Source organism: Haliaeetus leucocephalus, unplaced genomic scaffold (genome assembly GCF_000737465.1).
Source record: "Haliaeetus leucocephalus isolate CR32 unplaced genomic scaffold, Haliaeetus_leucocephalus-4.0 Scaffold187, whole genome shotgun sequence".
Lineage (NCBI taxonomy): Eukaryota > Metazoa > Chordata > Aves > Accipitriformes > Accipitridae > Haliaeetus > Haliaeetus leucocephalus.
The window spans coordinates 511,803-535,437 of NW_010972623.1; the positions used below are offsets into that span (position 1 = coordinate 511,803).

Here is a 23,635-nt window from a genome sequence, read left to right on the forward strand (position 1 = left end):
TTTGTGTCGAGAAGGTAAAGGCTTTAAGCTCTACAAATGTGGTTCTGGAAACACAAAGTTATTCTCATTTCATTCTGCTTGCAGGGTAATTCTGTCTTCATTTCCCAGTCCAAGGCAGAAAAGCTAAATCATCTGTAAAAATAACGTTTTCTTCCTTGCAAATGACAGCAACCCATAGGCACTGTAATGAGGAAGTGAAATGGATGTGGTCTGTGTGGATATGGAAATCTGGGTGGTAAGGATGAAAAGCAGAGTCCTCACGGGGATAGGATTTGATCTGTGTGCATCAGATATGCTGAAACCAGTGAGGTGAAATGTTGGGAAAGAGGATTTTACAGCCTGGTCTCATGAACAAAGTGAATCAGGCACCTCTTTATTTTTACAAAGAAAACACAGTACAGCTTTAATAGCCTGTGCTCTAGAGTCAGACACGGGATTATAGTCTAGCCCTGGCAGTGAATTCTCATTAAACCTATCTGCTCCAAATAAGCTTTTTGCTTTTCAAGTTCTGGCAGTTGTAAGAGGGTTAAAAAAAGACCTTTTATCTGCAAATAAATGATGACTATGGCAACCAAATATATGTCCCTGAAATGCTAGTTCAGTCTGATTTTGCTGCTTGGACAGAATCCAGTTTGTGCTGATCACTCAAGTATAAGAATATGTGCATGTGACACTGTAAGGAAGAGTTAGGATGGCATTCCACCTTAATAAATGCCTTTGACTCAGGAGAATGCTTGGGGTTAGGTAGTGGGAAAGCCCAGGGACAGTTTGCAGCATGCATACAGAGAATTTGGTTTGAGTGAAAATGTATATGCCCTACCCAAAATTTGTTTAGAGTGGGTGTGATCCCTTAATTCACTTGTCCATTATTGTGATAAGATGCTTGTAGATCACAGCAAAGGTTGTTCTGTAAAGTGCTCATTTGCCTATAAAGAGATGCCTTAAGAGCTCACAGAAAATCAATGACACTGGCAGATGTAAGAGTGTACAAATTACTTGAAGGTAAGATTGGCTTGTTCATAGGATTTGCCACAATGCTTCCAGAATCAAGGTGTAGGGTACAAAATGATGTTGCTTTGTCTCCCTGGTTTTGCAAGGGAAGAGGAGACTGCTGTATTTCTCATGGGCATAAGTAGGTAGTAGGCACTTGTCTAGTAAGCTACTAGTCAGAAGCCAAAATTGTTGATTTGAGGGGGTTGGGGGGTATTTTTTTTTTTTAACTCTGGTCAGTTTGAAATTATATTTCTAATTACTTGCCTAGAAATCTAGATTTTTCTTTCAGAAGTGAAAAAAGAAACACATTGCAATATAAACTCAAAATCATAGTAGAGCATAAGGAAGGTTAACCTATAGAACTGTAAAAAAAATGTTACGGTGTGTTTTGAAAAGTTGTAATGAAGTTCATTTTGGATTACATGCCTCATGATTAACAACTTGACCTTATTTTCAGACATCATGGCTTTTGAAAAGTTAAATAAACTCTTTCCTTATTTTCCTTTATGTATAGGAATTAGCTTAAAATTAAAGACGAGCTTAAAATTTCTGATTTTTATTATGGTGACAGGAGGTAGACATACTAAAAATTACATGCAGTTGTTGTTACTCAAGTAACTTGTTCATCATGCTGTATTTCAGAGGTTCTTTTAACAGACTTCGATTTTCAGAAAAGTGGATTGTTAAGATCAAAGAATCACAGAACCACAGAATGGTTTGGGTTCGAAGGGACATATAAAGATCATGTAGTCCAACACCCCTGCCATGAGCAGGGACATCTTCAACTAGATCAGGTTGCTCAAAGCCCTGTCCAACCCAATCATGAACACTTCCAGGGATGGGGCATCCATAACTTCTCTGTGCAGCCTGGTCCAGTGTCTCACCACCCTCATGGTGAAGAATTTCTTCTTATATCTAATCTAAATCTACACTCTTCTAGTTTAAAACTGTTACCCCTTGTCTTATCACTACAGGCCCTCGTAAAAAGCCTCTCTGCATCTTTTTTGTAAGCCCCATTTAAGTACTGAAAGGCCACAATAAGGTCTCCCCAGAGCCTTCTCTTCTCCAGACTGAACAACCCCAACTCTCCCAGCCTTTCTTCATAGGAGAGGTTTTCTCGCCCTCTCCTCATTTTCATGGGCCTCCTCTGGGCCCCCGTTAACAGGTCCATGCCTTTCTTCTACTGAGGACCCCAGAGCTGGATGCAGTATGCCAGGTAGGGTCCCACGAGAGCAGAGTAGAGGGGGAGAATCACCTCCCTTGCCCTGCTGGCCATGCTTCTTTTCATGCAGCCCTGGATATGGTTGCCTTTCTGGGCTGCAAGCACACATTGCCAGCTCATGTCCAGTTTTTCATCCCCCAGTACCCCCAAGTCCTTCTCTGCAAGGCTGATACTTCATAAAGATGGTTCCTAGGTTGTGAATCTGATATACTGAATTCCCTGTAGCAAACAAATTTTCATGTGCAGTCTTGAAGCATCTCTAACAATATGAATACTTGGTTTACTTCAGTCTTTGTATTGTTGATCTAAGTTACTTTCTTATCAACAAATTAGTCTACTGTTGATTCTAAATAACTGAAATTCCAGCACAAAGCATGTAAGTATGTTGTTCTAGTGAGAAACAAAACCCGTTCTGTGGACACAGTATGGAATTTTCTGTACTAAAATCACTCACTTCCCATAAGTAAGCTTTAAAAACAAAAACCAAAATACCTTTTCCTCTGTAATGCTGGTGCCTAGCATTTTGATTCTTGTTTTAGTTGCTAAAAATAAAATAAATTAAAAAAAAAAAATCTTCCTTCGGTCTTCCTAGACCATGGATTGAAGCCACAGGTTTGATAGCTTGGAGTTTGCTTTGCCAGCTGCCTTATTGCTGTCAGAACTGTCTCTGAACCATGCAATGCAGTGTTTGATTTACATGTGTCCATTTAAGGGTATGCCAACACAGCACACTTCTGTCAAAACTGCATATGGCACTCTAGTTGAATTGTACGTCTAAATTTCCAGGCTTGAGTTAAAATTGTAGTGTTTATTTTACAAAATATTCTAATTTCTTCTGGCCATTAAAATTATAGCTTGGCCTTTGAGTTTGAATCATTGCAGAAGTGGGCTGGATTCTAGCTTGGTTTCCTTACGTAATATGTGTTAAGAGACTTTTGGAGGAGTCTCCTATCCAGCCACTGGAGCCCAGCCTGATCGGTCCTGGGACCCAGGGTGTCTGTCTGGGCTGAGGGCTGTGGATGGACAGACACACATGCGACACTGACGTGGCTGGTTACATGGACTGGCACTGACAATGTGCTGCCTTCAACAGTGCCCATAATGTGGGACTTGCATAAACACAAGCACAGCCAGCCACATCCCCTCCTCCTCATGGGCTGGCAGAGACAGAAGGTTGTTAGTGCAGCCACACACATGACACTCTCTACGTTCACAAGCACATGCACAGTTACGAATCCCACAAGAACGAGCACAGCCCCTCTGCCCACCCGGCACCCTGATCCCAGGCCCCCTTACCTGCCCTGTGGGTCCCCTCTACTTGGCAGCTGGTCCAGCTTGGTGCTCACTAGCAAACACTCACACCCTCATCCCACAGGCACCCCATACTCACAGGTTCCCCCCAAATACCAGCACAGACCCTCCACCCACCTGACAACTCTGCGTGGACCCAGAGCCTCCTACTCACCAGCTGGTACAGCTTGGAGTTTGCTGCTGAGTTACACATGCGCACACCCGCTTTGGGGAAGGTACAGATGCTCAGCCCCTGTCAACAGAGAGAACCACACAGGCTGTGACTCATAGTCCTGCTCCAGTCACCTACACTGAGCCCTTCACCTCTGTAGCTGTTTTTTTCGGGACACACATTGTTCCTACCTGTTGTGGTTTAACCCCAGCCGGCAGTTAAGCACCATGCAGCTGCTCACTCACTTCCCCCCCACCCAGTGGGATGGGGGAGAGAATCAGAAAAAAAAGTAAAACTTGTGACTTGAGATAAGAACAGTTTAATAAAACAGAAAGGAAGAAACTAATGATGATAATAATAGCAATAATAAAACGATAATAATAAAAGGATTGGAATATAGAAGTGATGCACAATGCACTTGCTCACCACTCGCCAACCAATGCCCAGTTAGTCCCTGAATGGTGATCCTCCCAGCCCCTCTCCCCCCAGTTTATATACTGGGCATGATGTCCCATGGTATGGAATACCCCTTTGGCCAGTTGGGGTCAGCTGTCCTGGCTGTGTCTCCTCCCAACCTCTTGTGCCCCTCCAGCCTTCTTGCGGGCTGGGCATGAGAAGCTGAAGAATCCTTGACTTACTATAAACACTACTTAGCAACAACTGAAAACATCAGTGTGTTACCAACATTCTTCTTGTACTGAACCCAAAACAGCACCGTACCAGCTACTGGGAAGACAATTAACTCTATCCCAGCTGAAACCAGGACACCAGCCCAGTGGCTGGTGGCCAAGACCCCTCCCTGACCCAGTTGCTGGCACTAAGACCCCACTCACTTTGGGAGCTGACACCACAGATCTGGTGCACCCACACCACTGGTCCGACTCCAGTGCTGGCACCAAATCCATCATGCCAGTCCCCCCAGTAGCACTTAGTCCTTGTAGCATTTGCAGCATCTGTGCACGTGGGATAGAGACTGGAATTACGCAGGGAGAGAGTTAAGAAAGGATTTAGTAAAAGGATAGGACGGACTGCAGTGATCAGCTGCTGGGCTCAATCAGACCAATGTACTGCTGACTGACATCAGCCTACATGGAACTGTCCCCTTTTCCATCTCTTTCCATCTGCCCCTCCCTCTTGTTTCTGCCCGAGTCCTGTCTCTTGCACATTCCCTTAGCAGCTTGGCACAGTCCCACTGACCCCTCCTGCACCTTCAGGTTTGCATCCTTACCAGTTGAAAAGTCCCTGCCTGCAGTTTCTTGATAGCCCATCAATTACTGTGATTGACTGAGTTTGTTTCTGGTTATTGTTTTCCTTGGTCAAGTTTTATGTCAAGTGTCTCCCTGCTTTTCCTTATCATCACAATTTGGTAAGGTGCTTAGCTAGATAATCTTACTGAAAGATGAGAATTTTCACACTCCCCATATCCTTACCAATTAGTGCAACTGACCAGATTTGTTCCCATCACAACCTCCCTTAGCAGTGTCAGTCAGGTTTGACTTAGTAGGTTCTTGTTTGTAGCTTCTTTGACCAGATACCCTCAAAGGAGCAGACACTGTGCTTACATGTAGCCTTACGGTATGGAATAGCAACTGCAGGAACTTGCCTTCATGAAGAGGAAGTTGTAACAGGAGTGTCCAGCTAATACAAGTATTGTATATCTTGGTATCAACTCAAGAGTATTTTCTTTGAAATAAAGGAAAGCTGTGGAATTAGTGGCTTATTGCTCACATGCGGTTACTTTGGCTGTGTCTGTGGGATGGAAGTTTTCCTGTTTGCACTTGCTTGTTAGACTTTCATGATCTATGGAGTCCTGAGATGTGTAGTATGTATTAAGAAAAAAACAGAAATAGTACTGGGTAATTTTCATCTCTATGGATATGAAACAAGGAAGGATGTATGGACAAGGAAAGAGAATGTTTTAAGAATGCAAGTAGTCTGTTACCATATTACAGTTGATATTGATAACATGGGTTTTGATGGACTGTCAGGAAGTAACACTGTATTAAGTACTAATAATTCTTGTATACTGAGACTGGATAATAGAACAGTCATTCTGTGGGGGAAAGTTAGACAGCAATTGGCATATAGACTGAAAGTGTTCAGGCAGGACCTAAGTGCTTTCTAGGAGCAGGAAGGTTTTTTATTAATTACAGAGTGAATTCCCATCATGAGGACTGCAAAAACAGAAATGGCATTTTATATGGCAGTTTGGTGTTTTCCTATGGTGATGTTAGATAATATGAAGAGAGTGTTTCAATGCATAGTATATCACTAGAATTGTAGGAATTTGAAAGACTTGTTCAACTTCAAAATAGAAAAACATTCTGCATCTGTATTATACCATGAATGGACAATACTGTAGGGTTAATGTTTGTGGTGAAATGTGTATAGCCAGGAGAGGATGTTAGCCAGGAAGCTATAAGACATTCTTCATGCATTGGGTTTTTAAATGACAGTGACTCATCATGGAAAGTTAGCAAATAGAATCTCTTTAAAATACTGCACTTGAACATTGGATAGTTCTACTTGAAATATCTGAACAATTTTTATTTTTATATAAATACTAAAGTAATCTGCTCAGTCATATGGACCAGTGGTGTGGAAAATCAATCTAAACCAAAAAGCTGATCTTAATTGCTGGTATTATGCGTATTCATTAAAGTAGCTATGGACGTTGTCCTTTTTGCAGCATAAGTATAACCTTATGGGGTTTGTTGGGTCTTTTTTGAAAAAGTTGGAAATCTTGAAGTCAAGTTTAAGGTTGGAATGAAGCTTTGTGAATGTTTAGACTCATATCTGTGAAGAGGCATGGTAGAAGTGCTGCTGTTTTTATGAAGAGCACCATTTGAATGGACTTGAATCTGGTATGGTTAAACATCCTTTCTGTGTGATCCAGTAGTATATAAATATCTATGTATTTGTGGTGCATATTCTTTTGACTCACAATTATGGTAATAGCAAATTTCCTGTGTTTCTGGGTAGACTGAAGGTTAGTCTTAGCTGAATCCTTTAGTTTGAAATGAAATTGATTTTGTTCAGTGTAATTGTTAATTAAAATAGAAGTAATTTATTTTTTTTTCTTCCCTAGGTATGTGTTCTTCCTGGATCCATGCAACATTGATCTAGTACACCAGAGGATCAAGTCACTTGCTTTGTGTGTATCAGCTTGCCCAAGGAAAGAACTAAAAACTCTGGCTGATATTCAGAAATTTGCAGAAACTAATGGTATGCAAAAAACTATGTTATGAATCACATCATAGAATCATGGTATGGTTTGGGTTGGAAGGGACGTTAAAGGTCATCTAGTTCCAACCCCCCTGTTGTGGGCAGGGACACTTTCCACTAGACCAGGTTGCTCAGAGCCCCATCCAGCCTGGCCTTGAACACTTCCAGGGATGGGGCATCCACAACCTTGCTGGGCAACCTGTGTCAGTGCCTCACCACACCCATGTCTGGTTTTGTTCATGTAGCAGGTATTTTCATAGGATTAAAAAAAGACTTGGGCATTAGCGAACTAAAAATTAAATACGTATTAAGAAATACCAATAGAAATAATGTGATATTTATATTAAGCTAAAACTTTACTAAATCTTACAGTATTAATCTGCTTCTGTTCTGTCATGTCTTGGACAGTTTTGAAAGCTCATTGTTAAAACAGGACTACAAAGTGTAACAAGAATTTGAGGGAATGTCTGACTATAGGGTATGTTCTCAACTCCTGTGGAAATGTTCTGACACTGCTGCTCAACAGTAATGCTTTGAAATATCCTCATGTGTATGGGATTAGTGAAAGCAATGCTGCTATTAGATGGCACTTGCTGCACAGAATATGGCTGTGGATGTGAAAATATTCCTGCTTTCCTTCGGTGCTACAGTGGAGTTCCTGTTTTTTTTTTTTCTTACACTTTTTTAAAGAAGTGTGAAGGAAACTAACTGTATTAACAAATTGTACCCCATCTCCCCTAAGAGCAGTACTTTTTCTCTGTAGTAATAATACTGATATTACTAGCTCAGTTCATATTTTAACACTGTATGGAATAAAACACATGAGAGGTAACCAACTTTTGGACCTTCCAAACGAAAGTAAAGATAAAAACTTAATTTGAGGAAATTTCAGGGGATTTCAGCTATTCAAGTGGGAGCGTTTTGTCCTAAACTTTCCTACTTCATCTTTTAAAATGCTGCAGTAAGATTTTGTGAGATATTTGGCTAATGATGAGTCAGTCTGGGCGACCAAGTTCAAAGCAGTGAAACTGATGTTTTTTCATAGAAGGAAATGCAATTTTGATTTCTCTTCTGGTACAGGTTATGTGAGTACTTCTTGTTTGAAAGCAGAGCAAGCTGAAGTGCCCCTAGGACACTGTTAAGTGCCCTTGGGTCTCACACTGCGTTGTGCCCACACTCTTGGGTGTCTGACAGCCTGAATCAGGGAGCTGAACTATCATGTGACATTACGGCATGCGTGGAGCTGCATAGATGGCTGTGCCAGCACAGTGCAGCAGGTGGTCTGAGAACAGGAACTTCCTCATGTGATCTGTGCACTGTTGTCAAATACAAGCCCACAGTGAAATTAGCCAATATATATTTACAGTTTTACTCTTTACCCCTTATCTGACCATGCTGTGTTTTTCTTAACTAATGCAGACCAGTTATTTGTTGATGTGAAGTCAAGGTCATTAGTAGTGGAGTACCTCTTGAAATAATGAAATGCAGCCGTGCCTTTTTTTACCACAAATACTGTTTCTATGTTTGTAAGTCAAGTCTCTTATTAATTGTGCCTGAAATATGTTCAGTATAACCATCTTTTAAAGTAAACCAAAACCCACTCTTCCTAAAACATGCTATGCCTTGTCCTCATGATTCTCCATTCTAACTGTATCTCCCTTAGTGTTTTAGATTTTAAAACCTAAAGATAAAAGATTTTTTTTTAATTAATATCACAGCCAGTTGTTCCAGTTTACAGAAACTTGGTCAAAAGCATGAAACCTGGTGCTACAGCAGAACAGAATCATCAATGAGTTCAATTCCTAATTTTCATTATATGATATTGGGCTTATCAAAAACAGGTATTAAACTAAACTGAGCTTTCCTTTTGTAGATGAACCCTGTGCAAGACTGGGATCACACAGTTCAGAGAAATATTGTCATCCTCATGGTTATGTTTCTGCTTAAATGTTCACCAACCTGTGCAGGTTCCAGTAAGTGATGGTTTGCAGCAAATGAACAGCTTAAGTATTGATCACCTTAAATGTTGCATATTATAGGAAAAGTTCAATCACCATGCAAGAACAGTGAATTAGTACCCAAACTATAGTACTCAGTAAACAGAACCATTTTTCTGAGAGCCACTTTGTAACTATGATAGTGGGTTTAAATTAATTAATACTAGGATTATGTTTGGCAGTCTGTTCCAAGTGACCATAGACTCCACTGTAAGAAGGATAATAAGGAAACCTGAGGACTTTGAACATGACTGCACAGAGCTTAATTGCAATTTCTATGTTTGTGATGATACCTAGTTAGAATTTAGAGTTCAGCTGTCAAGTTCTGAAGAAGGAGGGCAAGACATACGTGTTTGGTTTCTTGTGATAACCACTGCTGAATTTTCCCAGGCTTGCAACTTCTAACACTCAACAAGAAAACCACCTTAATGTTTTAAATATATGGGTCGAGAATGCAGTAAACTCTTAATTTTGCTCGGCTGAGCCTTTCTGAAAGCTTTAACTCCTCCTGCAACCTGAAAATAGCACTTGTGCTGGAGATAGGCTCTATGTATGTTGCTGCATGTGCATTTGAAGAGTTAGCCATTTTCACCTGTCTCACATGCCATCCCTGAAATCACCTTACTTGTCCATGCACCTTGGAATTCTTTCATAAATTACTGTTTAAGAACCCTTCCATCCCAAAGAAATCCTCATGTCAAGAGGTGGTTTGGTAAGTTCATATAGAGGAGTTTTTATCTAAACATCTTTATCAAAAGATGTAACATAGTAAAACATACTACAACATCCTTCTATTGATTAATGATTTTATAAATAACAGGTATGATCTTCCAGCTAGCTTAGAATTTATGGTATCTTTCCCAAAGTGGGACAGGCACTTGATTGCCTGTACACAACATGGCAGAACTGCTAACCCCTAAGTTTTAGAGCCGTTACGGCAGAGCTCCTATTGTACGGTACAGCTTGTATTTTTCTATAAGCAAGATTATAAATACGCATTTAGGGCATGGAAAATGCTTGCTTGAGGCATGAAGATAATTTCATGACAAAGCAGCCTTTTGGCTTCCTGAGTCAGTAGGGATGCACTTGCTATTCTGCTGTAATTTGGGAAAAGGAGCTGACTTGATGAATAACGCTGCACCACTTCAGGACAGTAACTTCACTCCCAACCCTTACCCCACTTGATCTCCCACAGTCTGGTCCTGCATTTTCAGTACCTTCCCATCTAAGGAGAGAAGAACATCCCTTGCAAAGCCTGTCTGATTTTAGGAAGACAAGAAAGCATGCGCCTTTAATCTGTTCAGAATAATTGACACCCAGAACACTGGGAACCAGTTGGGACCTTTCACAAGAGGAGTAAAAAGGGAAGGAAAAAGCTGGGCAGTTGACCACTCAGATCTTCAGCCTGTGCCAAGATGCAAGTTGTAAAATACAGGAATGTTCTGGAGCAACTCCTGTAGGTCATGGAGAAAGCTGCAGTGTTGGCTGAGGACATGTTCTCATGCTGTTCTCACACAGCCATGATGATACTTGAGTTTATAGAGCTATGGACTGAAGACAACTGAGAATGCAGTATATTGTGAACTGACTGCTTCTGGGCTCACCAGGATTTTCTCACCCAGCAGAACACCTCAGGCAGGGAGTACTTGAGATTCAATGTTGCTGTTGGTCTTGACACTTAAAAACCGATGTATTTTGAGTAATGTGACTGAAAGCTTTTTTTTCCAGAAAGCTGATTGATGCTTCAAAACATAATGTCCATGAAATACTACAGTGCTGTTTTCAAGGACTTGCCAAAGCATTTTGAAATATCCTTGAAGCTATAATTCATATATGATTGTGCCAAATGAATAATGGAAATGTCATTATTAAAAAGAAACACTAAACAGATGGCCATAATTTCTGTCATGTTTAATTCAGTGATAACTATATTGGCTGGTCATTGTGGGAACTAATATTCCTATCTGTTGTGTAAATGACTGGATGCAGATTTAGGAAACTAAAATGAAATTTCTATTTTACAACGTGTTGGCAGTCATCTCAGATTCTTCTGCCTGGAAAAGAGAATACTATCAGGAAAAGTAAGATCATTAAAAGCAGAAATAGCTTAGAGGTTAAAACATAGGTTAAAAGTATTATTCCTTGATCTCATGACCTGAGTAATATGAAACTAGAGATCAAAAATGAAATTACTAGGCATCAAAGAGCCAGATTTTTTACACACAAGTTATCGTTAATTTACAAAACTTATTGCCATGAAGATATTGTAGATACCAAAAGATAAACTGTTAGAATAATAGTGTTTGGATATTTAATAGGTGGTTAGCACTCAAGGATATCCTTGAGCTATAATTGGGGGAGAACTAAAGATGCAGTACAGGAAACATCTGCTATGGGACTAGATGGATTTTTAATTTGATTTCAGAACAGCTGATTTTATTTAGCACTGGAAGAAATATGAGTGGAGGAATGGGTAAATTAATACTTGTTTTCAACTTTTTGTACTGTTCATAAGAATGGGGGATAAAGAAGGGATAGTCTGGGCTTTTTAATTACAACTCAAAATACATGTATATGAATTCTGACTTGGGTTTGGTTTTTTTATGTACAGTTAGTTGTAACGGCAACTGTGCCTCACTGTCTCAGTAGTTCTTTTTGTAGTTTTCAATTCTGGAGACGTCTAAAGATCTTAGTAGTGAGGTTTTGTGTTGGATTTTTCTTGGAACATTCTTGCAGGCACTGGAGAATACTTACTTTTACTTCAGTCCCACATTTATTTATAAAAGCAAGCTGCAATTTCTCCTGCCCTCTGATGCTCACTCTTTTATGGTATGTCTCTCTGCAACAACTAGAAGTTTAGATATATACAATCATTACTTTCCTTCCTTTAAAACACACACCATGCTTCTGGAAGTCACCAGTGGATATATCTAGAGAATGAAGCTTGCTTTCTTCACTGAGAACAAATCTGTCATTAATCTGAGAAATCTTGACTGCAGAGTGGTGTTTCCTATGCCTTGTTGCTCATCTCAAGGCATCACTATTTTTCTAGGCTCTACTAGGGCCCAGAAATTAGGTTTAGGTGTTAAGGTTCAGCTGTATTCTTGGTCGGCCTTCTGCCTCTATTCCTGCACCATTTGTAAAAGGCATAGCTACAATGTTTAGGTATGTTTGTGCAGTCCTCTGATGCTTCCACATTAACTGCTGGTTCAGGCCGCACACAAATCAATGGCTAAGAAGTGGAGTTCTTGTTTTCTTACTCGTTTCCAGCTCTGACGCTAATCTCTGCACAGTTGAATGCTACTTCATTCCTAAATGAAGCATCAAATGTGAACTTGGTCTGCTTCTGGAATGTTTTTGTTGTTCTAAAAACCGGTAGGCAAATAGGAAATTTATACAAGCCTAAATTGTATGTATTCTTAGTGCTTGTGTTCTAATTACTTCCTAATAGTTGTAGACCAGGTATAATTACAGTTGTCAGACCTAACAGACAAAGGATGAAGAAAGTCTGGTCAGCATTAGTGTATTTCCTTTCATGATGGCCTGAACTTTTTTCCACTTGGCAGGAGTTCGTGAAGAGATGGTCTTGTTACTACTCCCCATAGGCACGCTTTTTCTGAGGTCATGCAGCATTGTTCTCTGTTACTGGCAGAAGTCAGCAATGGATAGTAATTTACTACTGGAAGTAGTGCTTGGCATCTTACCTGTTCTGTGGGTTTTGGCTGTGGAATTTACAGCAGAGTTCCCTACAGATACATAAGCCAGTGTCTTAAGCTTCCACTTTTCTATGCCATGTTGCTAGTCCATAATATGCTAAGATATTATGCAGTTATTGGTAGTATACCAAGTTGTCTTATTGCGTGAAGCTTTGGACTGGTAATGTGGTTCACATTAACAGTTTAGAGCTGATAGAGTTTGACAGATAGATTTGAGGCAAGCTCTGGAGTGAGAAAAGTAGAAAAGTGTTAAGAATTTCATTCTTGTGAGAGTCTGTGAGCCTTGTCCTTCCTGAATACCAGTGAACTCCACCTCTGTCAATATCCAGTTGTTAATACCTCTAGCTTGTATTGCGTGGGTTGGTCAAGCATAATCATCTGTGAGTCATATATTCACAATGTTAGCTATGTTTTAATTGGTGACACTTACTCATAAAACACCGAGAACCCACAGTTGTACTTTCAACACAACAAAGTACAATAACAGTCTCACTCCTGCTAACATTTCTGCACATTTCTGTATCTGTGGTTACCTGGAGTTTGATTCCTGTGTTAGAGGACTTATGTTACTGATGGACTCATAGGATGTTGCTTGGGAAGGAGAGAGAATGCTTAAAATGGAATAAGATGTTGAGTTTTTTAACAATAATCTCTGCTTCATCATAGGGTGTTTTAGAAGTCATTTCGGTCACGTATGTGCGCAATAGATGCATATTGTCAGTCAGACTCAGAACAGTGAGACCATACATGGAAGACCATATAAATTACCTTATCACAACTGGTTTCTAGTCTCTCAGGCTGTGCTTTGCCACGTGCCTGTGAAAAGGGGTATGTGGAGCTGCTTGGAGCCACGCCTAACATAAGTAGAACATACTCCTAAGCCCTTAAGGTGACTGTTCTGTTTCTGGTACTGAAGCTATCCCAGGTATCTCTTCATAGTTCCATATTTTTCTGCTTAAATCCTTGACTCTGAATATGATTCCATGTTTTAAGATATGAAAGTCCTTGTTTTAGTTCCTGCTAACAGTGTTGATAGATGGATAGGCACTGCTGAGCAGCTCAGAATGGGATCCACCCTGGCGTGCTTTCCACCACTATCATTCAGGCAGTCACTGGTTTCCTCTGTGGGCTGGTCCTCTGAGTGGATGACTTAGGAAGTCTTACCATTTCTGAAGCTGTAAACTTTGATATTGATAGTGATGATGATGTAGCAGGGGTTTTGTGTGGTTTTTTACAACACAGCAAATGCAGGAAGGAAAGCTGTACTGAAGCTGTGGTCTCTAAAAGTAGTTTTATCTAACCACCTTGGGTTAGTATGGAACTTCCTATTTACTGTACTGCTGTGGAAGGCAGGGGGTTATGTATTGTTCTGTGTGCTGTGTCCTCTAAGCACACAAGACCCTTAATAATTTGCCTTCTCACTTGGAAAGAATCTTTGAAGTAAGAGTTTGGTCCCCTGTCTTTGTCCTGGCTTTCTACAGCATCCTTACATAATTTGTGCTAAATGTGGCTGGTTTTAGAAATGCCAGCGATAATGGCTGTTCAGCTCCTTACTAATCCAAGCCTAGCCAAAACAGAAAGAAGGCTTGTAAAGGAAATGGTGGCTGTCACTCCTATGGCTAGATAAAGGTTGAAAGGAAGTTTGTCTTTTGAGATTCTTTGCTCCATAGTACCAAAATATTCCAATGGCTGGAGCAACTCTATTCATGGAAAGAAACCATGGAACAGAAGCTGTGCTGTGTCTCCAGGATACCACTTTGTAGGTGAAAGCACCAAATTATAGCACTGTGGGACCAGTAAACTCTGTGTGCTCATCAGCAGCCTGGCATCTGTTGCTCTGCATAGTTTAGAAGTATTTTTCTTTGAGGTTACAACATGTTGGAATCTCAAATCCAATCCCTGTAGGACAGTTTGATGTTGTTTGCCTAATGATTTCTCCAGAAGAAATATGTGCATTGCTGTAGGAAGCAAAGGATGTATTACTTTAATAATTTCTTAGTTTGTTCTCTGTATTCTACCCATAATGTTGTTGAAACATTTACGAGTTACAATAATTTAGGAATAATAATAGTGTCTTTGGTAAAATAATTATCTCAGCAAGGTAGATGATTCAATTCTGTAAACTATTGCAGGCCTTGCAAACTCAAACAGCAATAGTAAGACTGGCTGTGCTAAGACAGTCTCTGCTAACACAGGGTAACTACTATGGGGTGGAAGGTTTGGCAAAGCAGTCCATTCTTCCCACTCTCACCTTACAAAATTAAAACTTTTATTTATTGATGTACAGGATGTTTTGTTGAGAAATCAGTTTAAATTTGATGTAAAGTGATACATTATTCAAGCACATGTTGGGGTTGTAAAACTCTCCTACACAGTATTAGAGAAGTTGGAAGGTTTTCAAAATATAAAGAAATAAATACTTGTGGGAATAGTAAAAATTTATTCTGCCTAATTATGTAGGACAAAAGGACAAATAAATATCATGGGGATTATTTCAGCTATTGGACTGGTAGTTTCTTTAGATGCAGGGTGGTTAATGTCCCTTGTCTGACAAGCTCCATGAAAATATTTCTGTGCTTGGCTGGGGTTCTAAAGAAGCATACTATGTGAGGTAAACAGCTGAAGGGAAGAGTTCCAAAGGAGCCCCAAGAGCAGTTCCCAGGCAAGAGTTGACAGTGGCAGCCAGAGTCATCCACTGCTCCATTGCATGACAAGAGGGAACACAACGTTGGGTTCCAGAGGGACCTGGCAAGGTGTGTCCAGTTTCCTCCACAGCCAGGGGTTTGTTGGGTTACCCTAGTCTACAAGGCCTACTTGAATGACTTGTGACCTGTATGCAGATCAGAATCTGGCATTTGGTTTTGCTTGGCTTACATCTGTGATCCAAGCAGAAGGTTTTCAGATACAGATTTGTGCAAGGAACTTTGAACCTCCTTCCCTGGCCGTAGCAAATCCTACCCTTTTTCTCTTCTTCCTGAACTGCTAGAAGTCACAAGGAGGCATGGTTATCCACAGATCAGCTGTATCCCTTACGCCTATTTAGGTGTGGGGGCCTCTGCATAAGATATTTAACTGTAGTTCAACACTGGTAGTGTTGAATGGCAGAATGACCAAGCTGGCAGTGCACATTCTGTATCACGAATCTGTATACAATTGTCCACATACACACCCCCCCTTCTTCCTGTGGAACTTCTTGTTCGTGTCATAAAATCATAGAACAGGATCATGGATTCATTTAGGTTGGAAAGGACCCTTAATATCATCAAGTCCAACAGTAAAAACTGCCAAGTCCACCACTAAACCATGTCCCTAAGCACCACATCTACATGCCTTTTAAATACCTCCAGGGATGGTGACTCAACCACTGCCCTGGGTAGCCTGTTCCAGTGCTTGACAACCCTTTTGGTGAAGAAATTTTCCCTAATATCCAATCTAAACCTCCCCTGGCACAACTTGAAGCCGTTTACTCTTGTCCTATTGCTTGTTACTTGGGAAAGGAAACTGACACCAGCCTCGCTACAACCTCCTTTCAGTTAGTTGTAGAGGTCGATAAGGTCTCCCCTGAACCTCCTTTTTCTCCAGGCTAAACAACCGCAGTTCCTTCAGCTGCTCCTCATAAGACTTGTGCTCTAGACCCTTCACCAGCTTTGTTGCCTTTCTTCAGACGTGCTTCAGCATCTCACTGTCTTTCTTGTAGTGAGGGGCCCCAAACTGAACACAGTATTTGAGGTGCAGCCTCGTCAGTGCTGAGTACAGGGGGACGATCACTTCCCTGCTCCTGCTGGCCACACAATTTCTGATAGAAACCAGGATGCTATTGGCCTTCTTGGCCACCTGGGCACACTGCTGGCTCATATTCAGCCAGCTGTCGACCATCTTTATAGCTTAGCTTTTGGCCTATATTCAAAGCAATGCAAAATAAATGTAAATATCTGCAATCTTCTTTTTTCCTTCTGTTTTTAAGATAAACATGTGACTCTCTCAACTGCTTCCCCTCCATCAAATTCTAGAATTGTTTGTAAATGCACTTGATCCAGATGTTTTCATATCTACAAGAACAGAATAAAAAATTTTGCAGCAGTATAGAGCCTTTTGTCCAAAAAGAATAATAATTACTTTTTAGATACTATGTTTACAGCTACAATATAATGAAGGTAGTTTTATCTGATGTCTGTTTATCTGACACCATATTTTCCACATAAGCAAGTAGAGTCCTAAGGATTCATATAAAGAGTAGAATTGAAAATAGAGTTCAGATGTTTTACCTGAAACCTTCTCTTTGTGGGAAATCTAACTTTCTTCAGTAGTGTATTTGGTGTTTTGGACCTGCCCCCCAAAAACTAATTCGTAGAAGTGGTATTTAGGTAGTGTTCCAGATACTGCATGGGATAGCCTGCTCAGCTGCTGTCTTCTGTTTCAGTCTGTAAACAGATGATGTCTCTTCATAGAGGTAGCAATGTGGTAATGGTAAACAAGATTTCTGCAAATGATATTCTACAGTTTCTACAAATAATACTTCTGTTTGGTGTCACACAAGCCAAGATGAGGCTGTTGGTGAAAAGTCTTGTTTTAATTTGGGTAAAAGTGTGTATGTATTATCCAGATCCAGTTTGTACAACTCTCTGCTACAGAGTATTTCTGGAGAGGAGATTTTCATAATCGAAAGAATTGAATATTTATAGGGATGATCAAGATGTCCTGAGTTTATTATGTAGGAAACAAGGACACTAAAGGCTATGTATCCAGAGCCCTTGCACTGGGGAGTAAGCAATCTTGGGTAGAAACTCATCTTTGGATAGGCAGCTTGTACCGCTGGAGGCTTTCTTACCTCTTTGTCCAGTTTCTGAGAGACCGCTGCTCCAGTCTGATTTGGCAGTTGCTATATTCCTAGAAGCATTGGCTCAGATGTTCAATATCTTGATTATAGACAAATGGAAAGAGATCTGTCTCAGTAATGTACTTCCATTAGGCAAGTGTCAGGTACTAAGGAATCCTTAAATTATGTTTGAATTTTCTTGTAGGCAACTTGATCTTTATTGTGCTGTAGCAATTTGTTTATGGAGAGAGTTCAGCTTCGTTAAAAGTTTTGGACATCTAATGGAGAGCTTGTGTTGGTTTTGAGCCAAGTTTCTAACTTCAGCAGTTTGGTTCCTTTGTTTGTCTCCCTGGAGCTTATAGACTGTATTGTTGAATATTGAAAAAATGGTTGTATTTTGAAAAAAAACAAACAGCAAAATGAAAAAACACTTGAATGTTTTCTTTCCATAATGAATGTTGTCTTATACAATATTCATGCACTAAAAATGATCAAGAAAAAGCTTGGTGGAGTAGCAGGGGAGGACTTCCAAGTGCTTTGTGTGTCGTCTTTTACACTGCATTGTGAATTAGCCTTTTCCACCTGAACACACAAATGTTGGAAGACCCAAAAGTAGATGGAGAGTGTCATTCTGTTACACTGAAGCCTGTATTGGGCTTGATCCACTGTTCCATTACAGGAGGAACTGTAGCATAACTTTGTGGTAATAACATGAGGAGCTGCAGAATCAGGACCTACCTCAGTTTTAATACTGTTTGCAAAGAATGGGAATATTTGATTTTTATTTTTTTCCCCATCAATCTTTTTTTTTTTTTTCCCTCAACAGGATCCACTCTGTGTAGCTATGAACTACAGCCATCGGAGTACACTACAGACCCAAGGGCCGCCAAGTTATGTCCTAAATATCCTGTTCCAGAGAGGTAATACTAACATCTTGTCTGATTGGGGGTGGAGGGAGCAGAGATTTGGTTTGCTTGTGACAGTTCTTCGGAAAATATGCAGCACAGATTTATTCTGTTTTACAGGTGGATGTTTTTGTGTATTATTGCCACATGTTTTTAAAAGATTATGAGAGCAGCTCTTAAAGAAAAACCCAGACTATCATGCATGTGTTACTGAGAGTATAGAGCAGGTACCTTCAAGTTCTCTTCTATCTCATGTAACTGACACTGTGCTGAGTATCAGCTGTTTTACTGCCTTTCACCCTATAGCCAGCTGCCTGTCAGCAGTGCAGATCAGAGACAATTATGGAGCACTTTGGATCTTTGGGAGGAAAAAGGATCTATTGACACACAGCGCTCTGCAGTGTTCACTTCTTATAACTTATATCAGCCAGTTAGATTTGGCAAATTGCTTCATTTTTTATTCTTTTGGTCTCTGAATGACTAATATGAGGATGGTCAAGTACCAAAAAGAGGGCTGTATTTTATAAACAGATCAATTTAAGTTTTATTGTTTAAAGTATTATATTAGACTGCTTTTTGTGAAGTAGGGTAGAAAAGTTCGTAGCTCCAGAAACTCTGCTAGCTGTGCTGGCTGGAGCTGTGGAGATGAGCATTGCTGAGAAAAGTGATCTGTTTGCTCTTCTGCACACCCTTCTGTCAGTAATTCCACTCACTCAGGAAGAATCGTGTTTTCTCAAAATTTAGCTTCTCAAACATATTCAGTAGTAGGTTGTAACTGCAGAGTCTTTTCCTATGCACAGTTTTTTGTTATGGTTTTATTAAATGTTATAATTGTGTCAGTTCTAAAAACTCTGATTTTAAGTCTCTCTTGTCTGCATGGTAGCTTCTCCAGTGAATAATTTTTTTATATTGTAGTGACAATAAGTAGCAGCTGGAATATTAACTTTTTTTTTTTTACTTTTCCCCACAGCAGATTAATATTCCATGCAGCTAACCAGCTGTTATAGCTGTAATACAAAAACAAATGAAAACTTCAGTGCCAGCTTGCATACTGAAAAGGCTTGTCAATCTTCATTTTTGCCAGAATTATATTGACTTTTCTCACTGTGTGTTCCTATGTCATTCAGTCTGAATGAATATAGCTTAATAAGAAGACAGAAGAACAGTGTGTCAGAGTTCTAATGACACTATGTAAATTCCTCACAAAAACTACCTCAGGAGTTATTTTTGAAAAGCTATTGTGTAGGTGGAGCATTTTGCCTTTTTTATTTGGTATGAATAAAATGTACAATATGTTTCAATATTTTTGAGGTTGAAAAGTCTGAACTTAATGCTCTAAGGCGAAAAAGGCCAATATTGCATCTGTAAACCACTCTGTTTTTCAGATTTTTATAGTTAAATTATTTGAGTAAATTAGTGTAATTTGGAGGGGAAATAGAATCCTGTGGAGACAAACAATTGAAAACTCAACACCCTGTAGGCTGAGGCATTCAGGGAGAACTTATCTAACACTCCTCAGATTTGATGTCAGAGGTATGAACCATCATCTGATTCCCATTAGGTCCCTGGGATGAAGGTAGCGTATGCTGTGAGGACTGTCCCTTGATGTTGTCTGTTTGATGACCAGGCTTCTTCATGCCCTTCAGTTGAGGCTCCACCTCTCAAGGGACTCTGGTCCTTCAGGTTCAAGGCATTATGTCCAACTTTGACACAGCAGTGCCGTCTAGCAATGCAGCCAGCAATACATGTGTCTTCCAGAAGTCGTGCCCAGCCTATCTCAGCCTCAGTAGAGCATGACTTCACTGTTTAGAGGACCCTAGAGGAAAACCTATCCAGCTTATCCCTGCAGCATTTATCTGTCAACCAGCTGTGCTGAGCTGTGCCAAGGGGCTGCCCTGTAGATGTTATAAAGAGCAGCTAGCAGTGGCATTCCAACCAGGCTTCCCACACAGAAGTTGCTGTATATGTCCGGGTGTAGTAGTGAGAGGAAGAAGCTCTCCTCTGAAATCTAGTACTCGAACAATCAGATGGGTCTCTTAACTTCATTTGAATGTTGCTTTAAAAATACAATTTTTAACACCATCATCTGCTGGCTTGAACTCCACTTGCTCTTGTTCATGATTAAGCATCATGTTGTTATTCTCAGAAACTTGTAATTCCATTTCAGTATGTAATATACCAAGTTATAATCAAGAGGCCATATAAAATAGCACAGGTCACGCAGAATAGATCTATTATTGTGTTTTTTATTAACTGAGACACCTTACCTCACTTATTCAGTCAGAACCACTGAAGCAGCGCAGATCTGAAAAGGTGGATTCTCAGGAGTCCCATTTACTCAAGAAAGCCTGTAGGAACCACCAAGCTCATTTTTTTATTAATTACAACAGTTAGAACTTAATTATTGCACACAATAATAGGTAATTTAAAATGTGTAGTGAGATTCTTATGGCTTAAGGGATGTTAGATGAGTAATATAAACTCTGGTAGGCAAAAAGCAATTTTTCCTCTGTTGGGATGTATTTTGGAACAGTATTTTAATCCCATTAGTTCCCCTTTTCAAAATGGATATTTTCATATTTGGATGCAGGAATGACAGTCCTTTGCCTACTCCCAGCTCAAAATTTGAGCTTTGTTACTGATATTGGCAAGTTCTAAATGCTCTAGGCTTTTTGCAAAGTTGGAGCAATTAACAATTAAATAAACCTCCCAAATTTCAGTCTTTTCCAGTATTACTGCATATAATGAACTGCAGTATGCTACATATTCCAAAATAGGCTATGTTGTAAGAGGCTGAGAGGATACATGGGCTGCCTTTTAAATAGGACAGCCATCATTATGGGTTTAATTTGGTTTTTAACAACTGTGACTAATTCACAATTACTTTGCTATGCTTAACTGCTGTCTTCATCAGTACCCTAAAGTAGACCATCCACACGAGTATCTCCAAATGCATTACCTACTCAGCACAGTAAGTTTAAAACCATATAATTTACAATTGTCAGTCACTTCAAACAAAAGCTTAGGATCTACTAATTACCTAGGTATGTCAGGTGATCATAATCCTGAATTCTGTACAGAATAATTACACACTGATTACATCGAAAAAACAATGCATAGAAACTATGTGCCTAAGGCAGCTGGTTTACTCACTACGTGTTTAAAATGACAGAATTTTGGAAAGGCATGGGCTTAACAAACAGTTATTGAGTACAGAAAATTGCTGGTTTATAGGTCATTGCTGAAATGTAGGAAACTGCAAAAGATTATGTGCATTGCTGCTACAGTCCACTGAAATCTTTAAGTAAGGAAGATTGGGCTGAGTGAAACAAGTACAGAGGTTAGAAGAAAAGACTGACTTAATATGAAAGACATTTCTTTCATTGGATCCAACTACAGGAAGGAACATGTAATTCATGGAATGTGTCTGAAGTGTAACTGGGAAGATTGATCAAAAGATGTAATGGGCCACTTTGAGATCTGAGATAGTTTATGAGCCAGAAAGGCAGCTACTCTAATGGGAAACATTTGGAAAACAAAATTACCCAGTTTTAAAGTGAAGTTTTTGCTCTCCTGTATCGTCCTCTGATGGACTTGATAACAGGTTCTGCTGAGCATTCTGCAAAATTTAATGCATTGCGTGAGTATTTTTGGGGAGGATGCTTCCAAAACAGTTCAGGAATAATGAAACAATAGAGGCATCTTTGCATGTTTTGCAAAGAATGTAGTGCATAATTTTAACAAAATTAATGGAAGTAAATACTGTGTAATCTTCAATACAAGAGCAAGTTTAGTATGGGGAAAGACTAAGAATAAATACATTGGTTTTGCTTGGCAGCAGTTGTACGTGCTGATGTCTTTAAGCATAAAAAGTATGCTTGCAGGAAGAGTATTGTCATTCTGGGATTTCTTTTGCTGCAAATATGGGTCAGTATTCCATTCTAACATGAGTGAAAGGCATTGTTTCAGCTGCTGGTTCACCACCTGACACTTGAATGAGAGATGCTTAAGCAGAAATAGGAACGTGTATTTTCTGATCCTTGCTGTTTAAGGGTGGGAGGGTAATAATTTCCTATTGGACTGTGCATTCCAGCCTCACAGGATTACTTGTAAGAACTACATCACTTCCCATTATGATCATCTTCATTCCAGCAGCACTTGTGCTTTCAACACATGGTTCCTGGTTATAATGTTATGAGGGTGGAATGGTTGCATCTATTCACCTTTCATTTGTGTGTTGATGTGGCATTTATATTAAGTAGGAGTAATTTTTTTTTCTGATTTTTTTTTCTTGTGTCACCAGTGCACCTATTCCATTCTTCCATCGCTGTGCTCCTGTGAACATTTCCTGCTATGCCAAGTTTGCAGAGGCCCTGATCACCTTTGTCAGTGACAGTAGTGTCTTACACAGGCTGATTAGTGGAGTTATGACCAGCAAAGAGATTATAATGGGACTTTGCTTGTTATCACTAGGTAATTGTTTTTCTCATTACTAGCTATTTCTTAGTACTGCATTAGGAGATTGTTAACACCCTCTAACTACAATATGAGCAAGAAACATGCATGATAGCAATGAGCCCTTAGAATATGGTCCAGAATGCTTTTTAAAAATTTTATTTGACAGCTGGATAACTTATTCAAAAGCAGTATACATATGCATTCCTGTTTTTTCTCCTCTTCCACTGATTATGAGATAGGGGATGTATGGCTGTTGGTTAGCCACTGTTAGTTTTGGTATAATTAACAGAGCTTCCCCATTCTCCAAATTTTTATTATACTACTCCCCTTTCCCATTTCTAATATTCATCTTCTGCCAACCCAAGTCCAAGTAAACCCTTTCCAAATAAAAAGGACAGGATGAGAAATGCACAATAGCACACTCTGCTAGAATGTAGGGGGTTTACTTTGTTTCATTTAACATAGTTGTGCAGGGATATGAGAACTTTCAAAGGGAAAACAAGAAACCTAGGTGCCCATTTGTTGTATTGTATGTTACCTCCTTCTTCCCCTTCCCCTAAAATTAAAAACTTCGCACTTTTGAAAATCTCAGCCTTGTCTGAAGAGCTGGAAATTCCCAGCAGTATAGATGTGCTGAATTGTTTCTATAGCTGGGAGATGCTTCTGGCCTATAGAGTGACACATTGCACTAGACTGAAGTGCTGTTTTAACGAAGTCTTGTGAATTAAGGTGGAAAGCTACTCACCCACAGAAATTACTCTCCTAATGACTCTATTTTACTCGTACCAAGTATAAAATCTGAAATCCCAAAATGGGAGGCTCCTCATGCTAGCCATGTATA

The 23,635-nt window shown here is 39.8% G+C and overlaps 1 protein-coding gene across 1 annotated transcript in view; it reads left to right on the plus strand.

Moving 5' to 3' along the window:
• The window catches only part of SLC44A1 (solute carrier family 44 (choline transporter), member 1), a 65,278-nt gene that overhangs the window by 23,820 nt on the left and 17,823 nt on the right, over window positions 1-23,635 (plus strand). Inside the window, exons 4-6 of the mRNA XM_010565211.1 lie at window positions 6,766-6,902; window positions 18,258-18,351; window positions 22,640-22,809. Of these exons, the coding sequence (XP_010563513.1) occupies window positions 6,766-6,902; window positions 18,258-18,351; window positions 22,640-22,809 (401 nt within the window). The remainder of the gene's footprint in view (window positions 1-6,765; window positions 6,903-18,257; window positions 18,352-22,639; window positions 22,810-23,635) is intronic.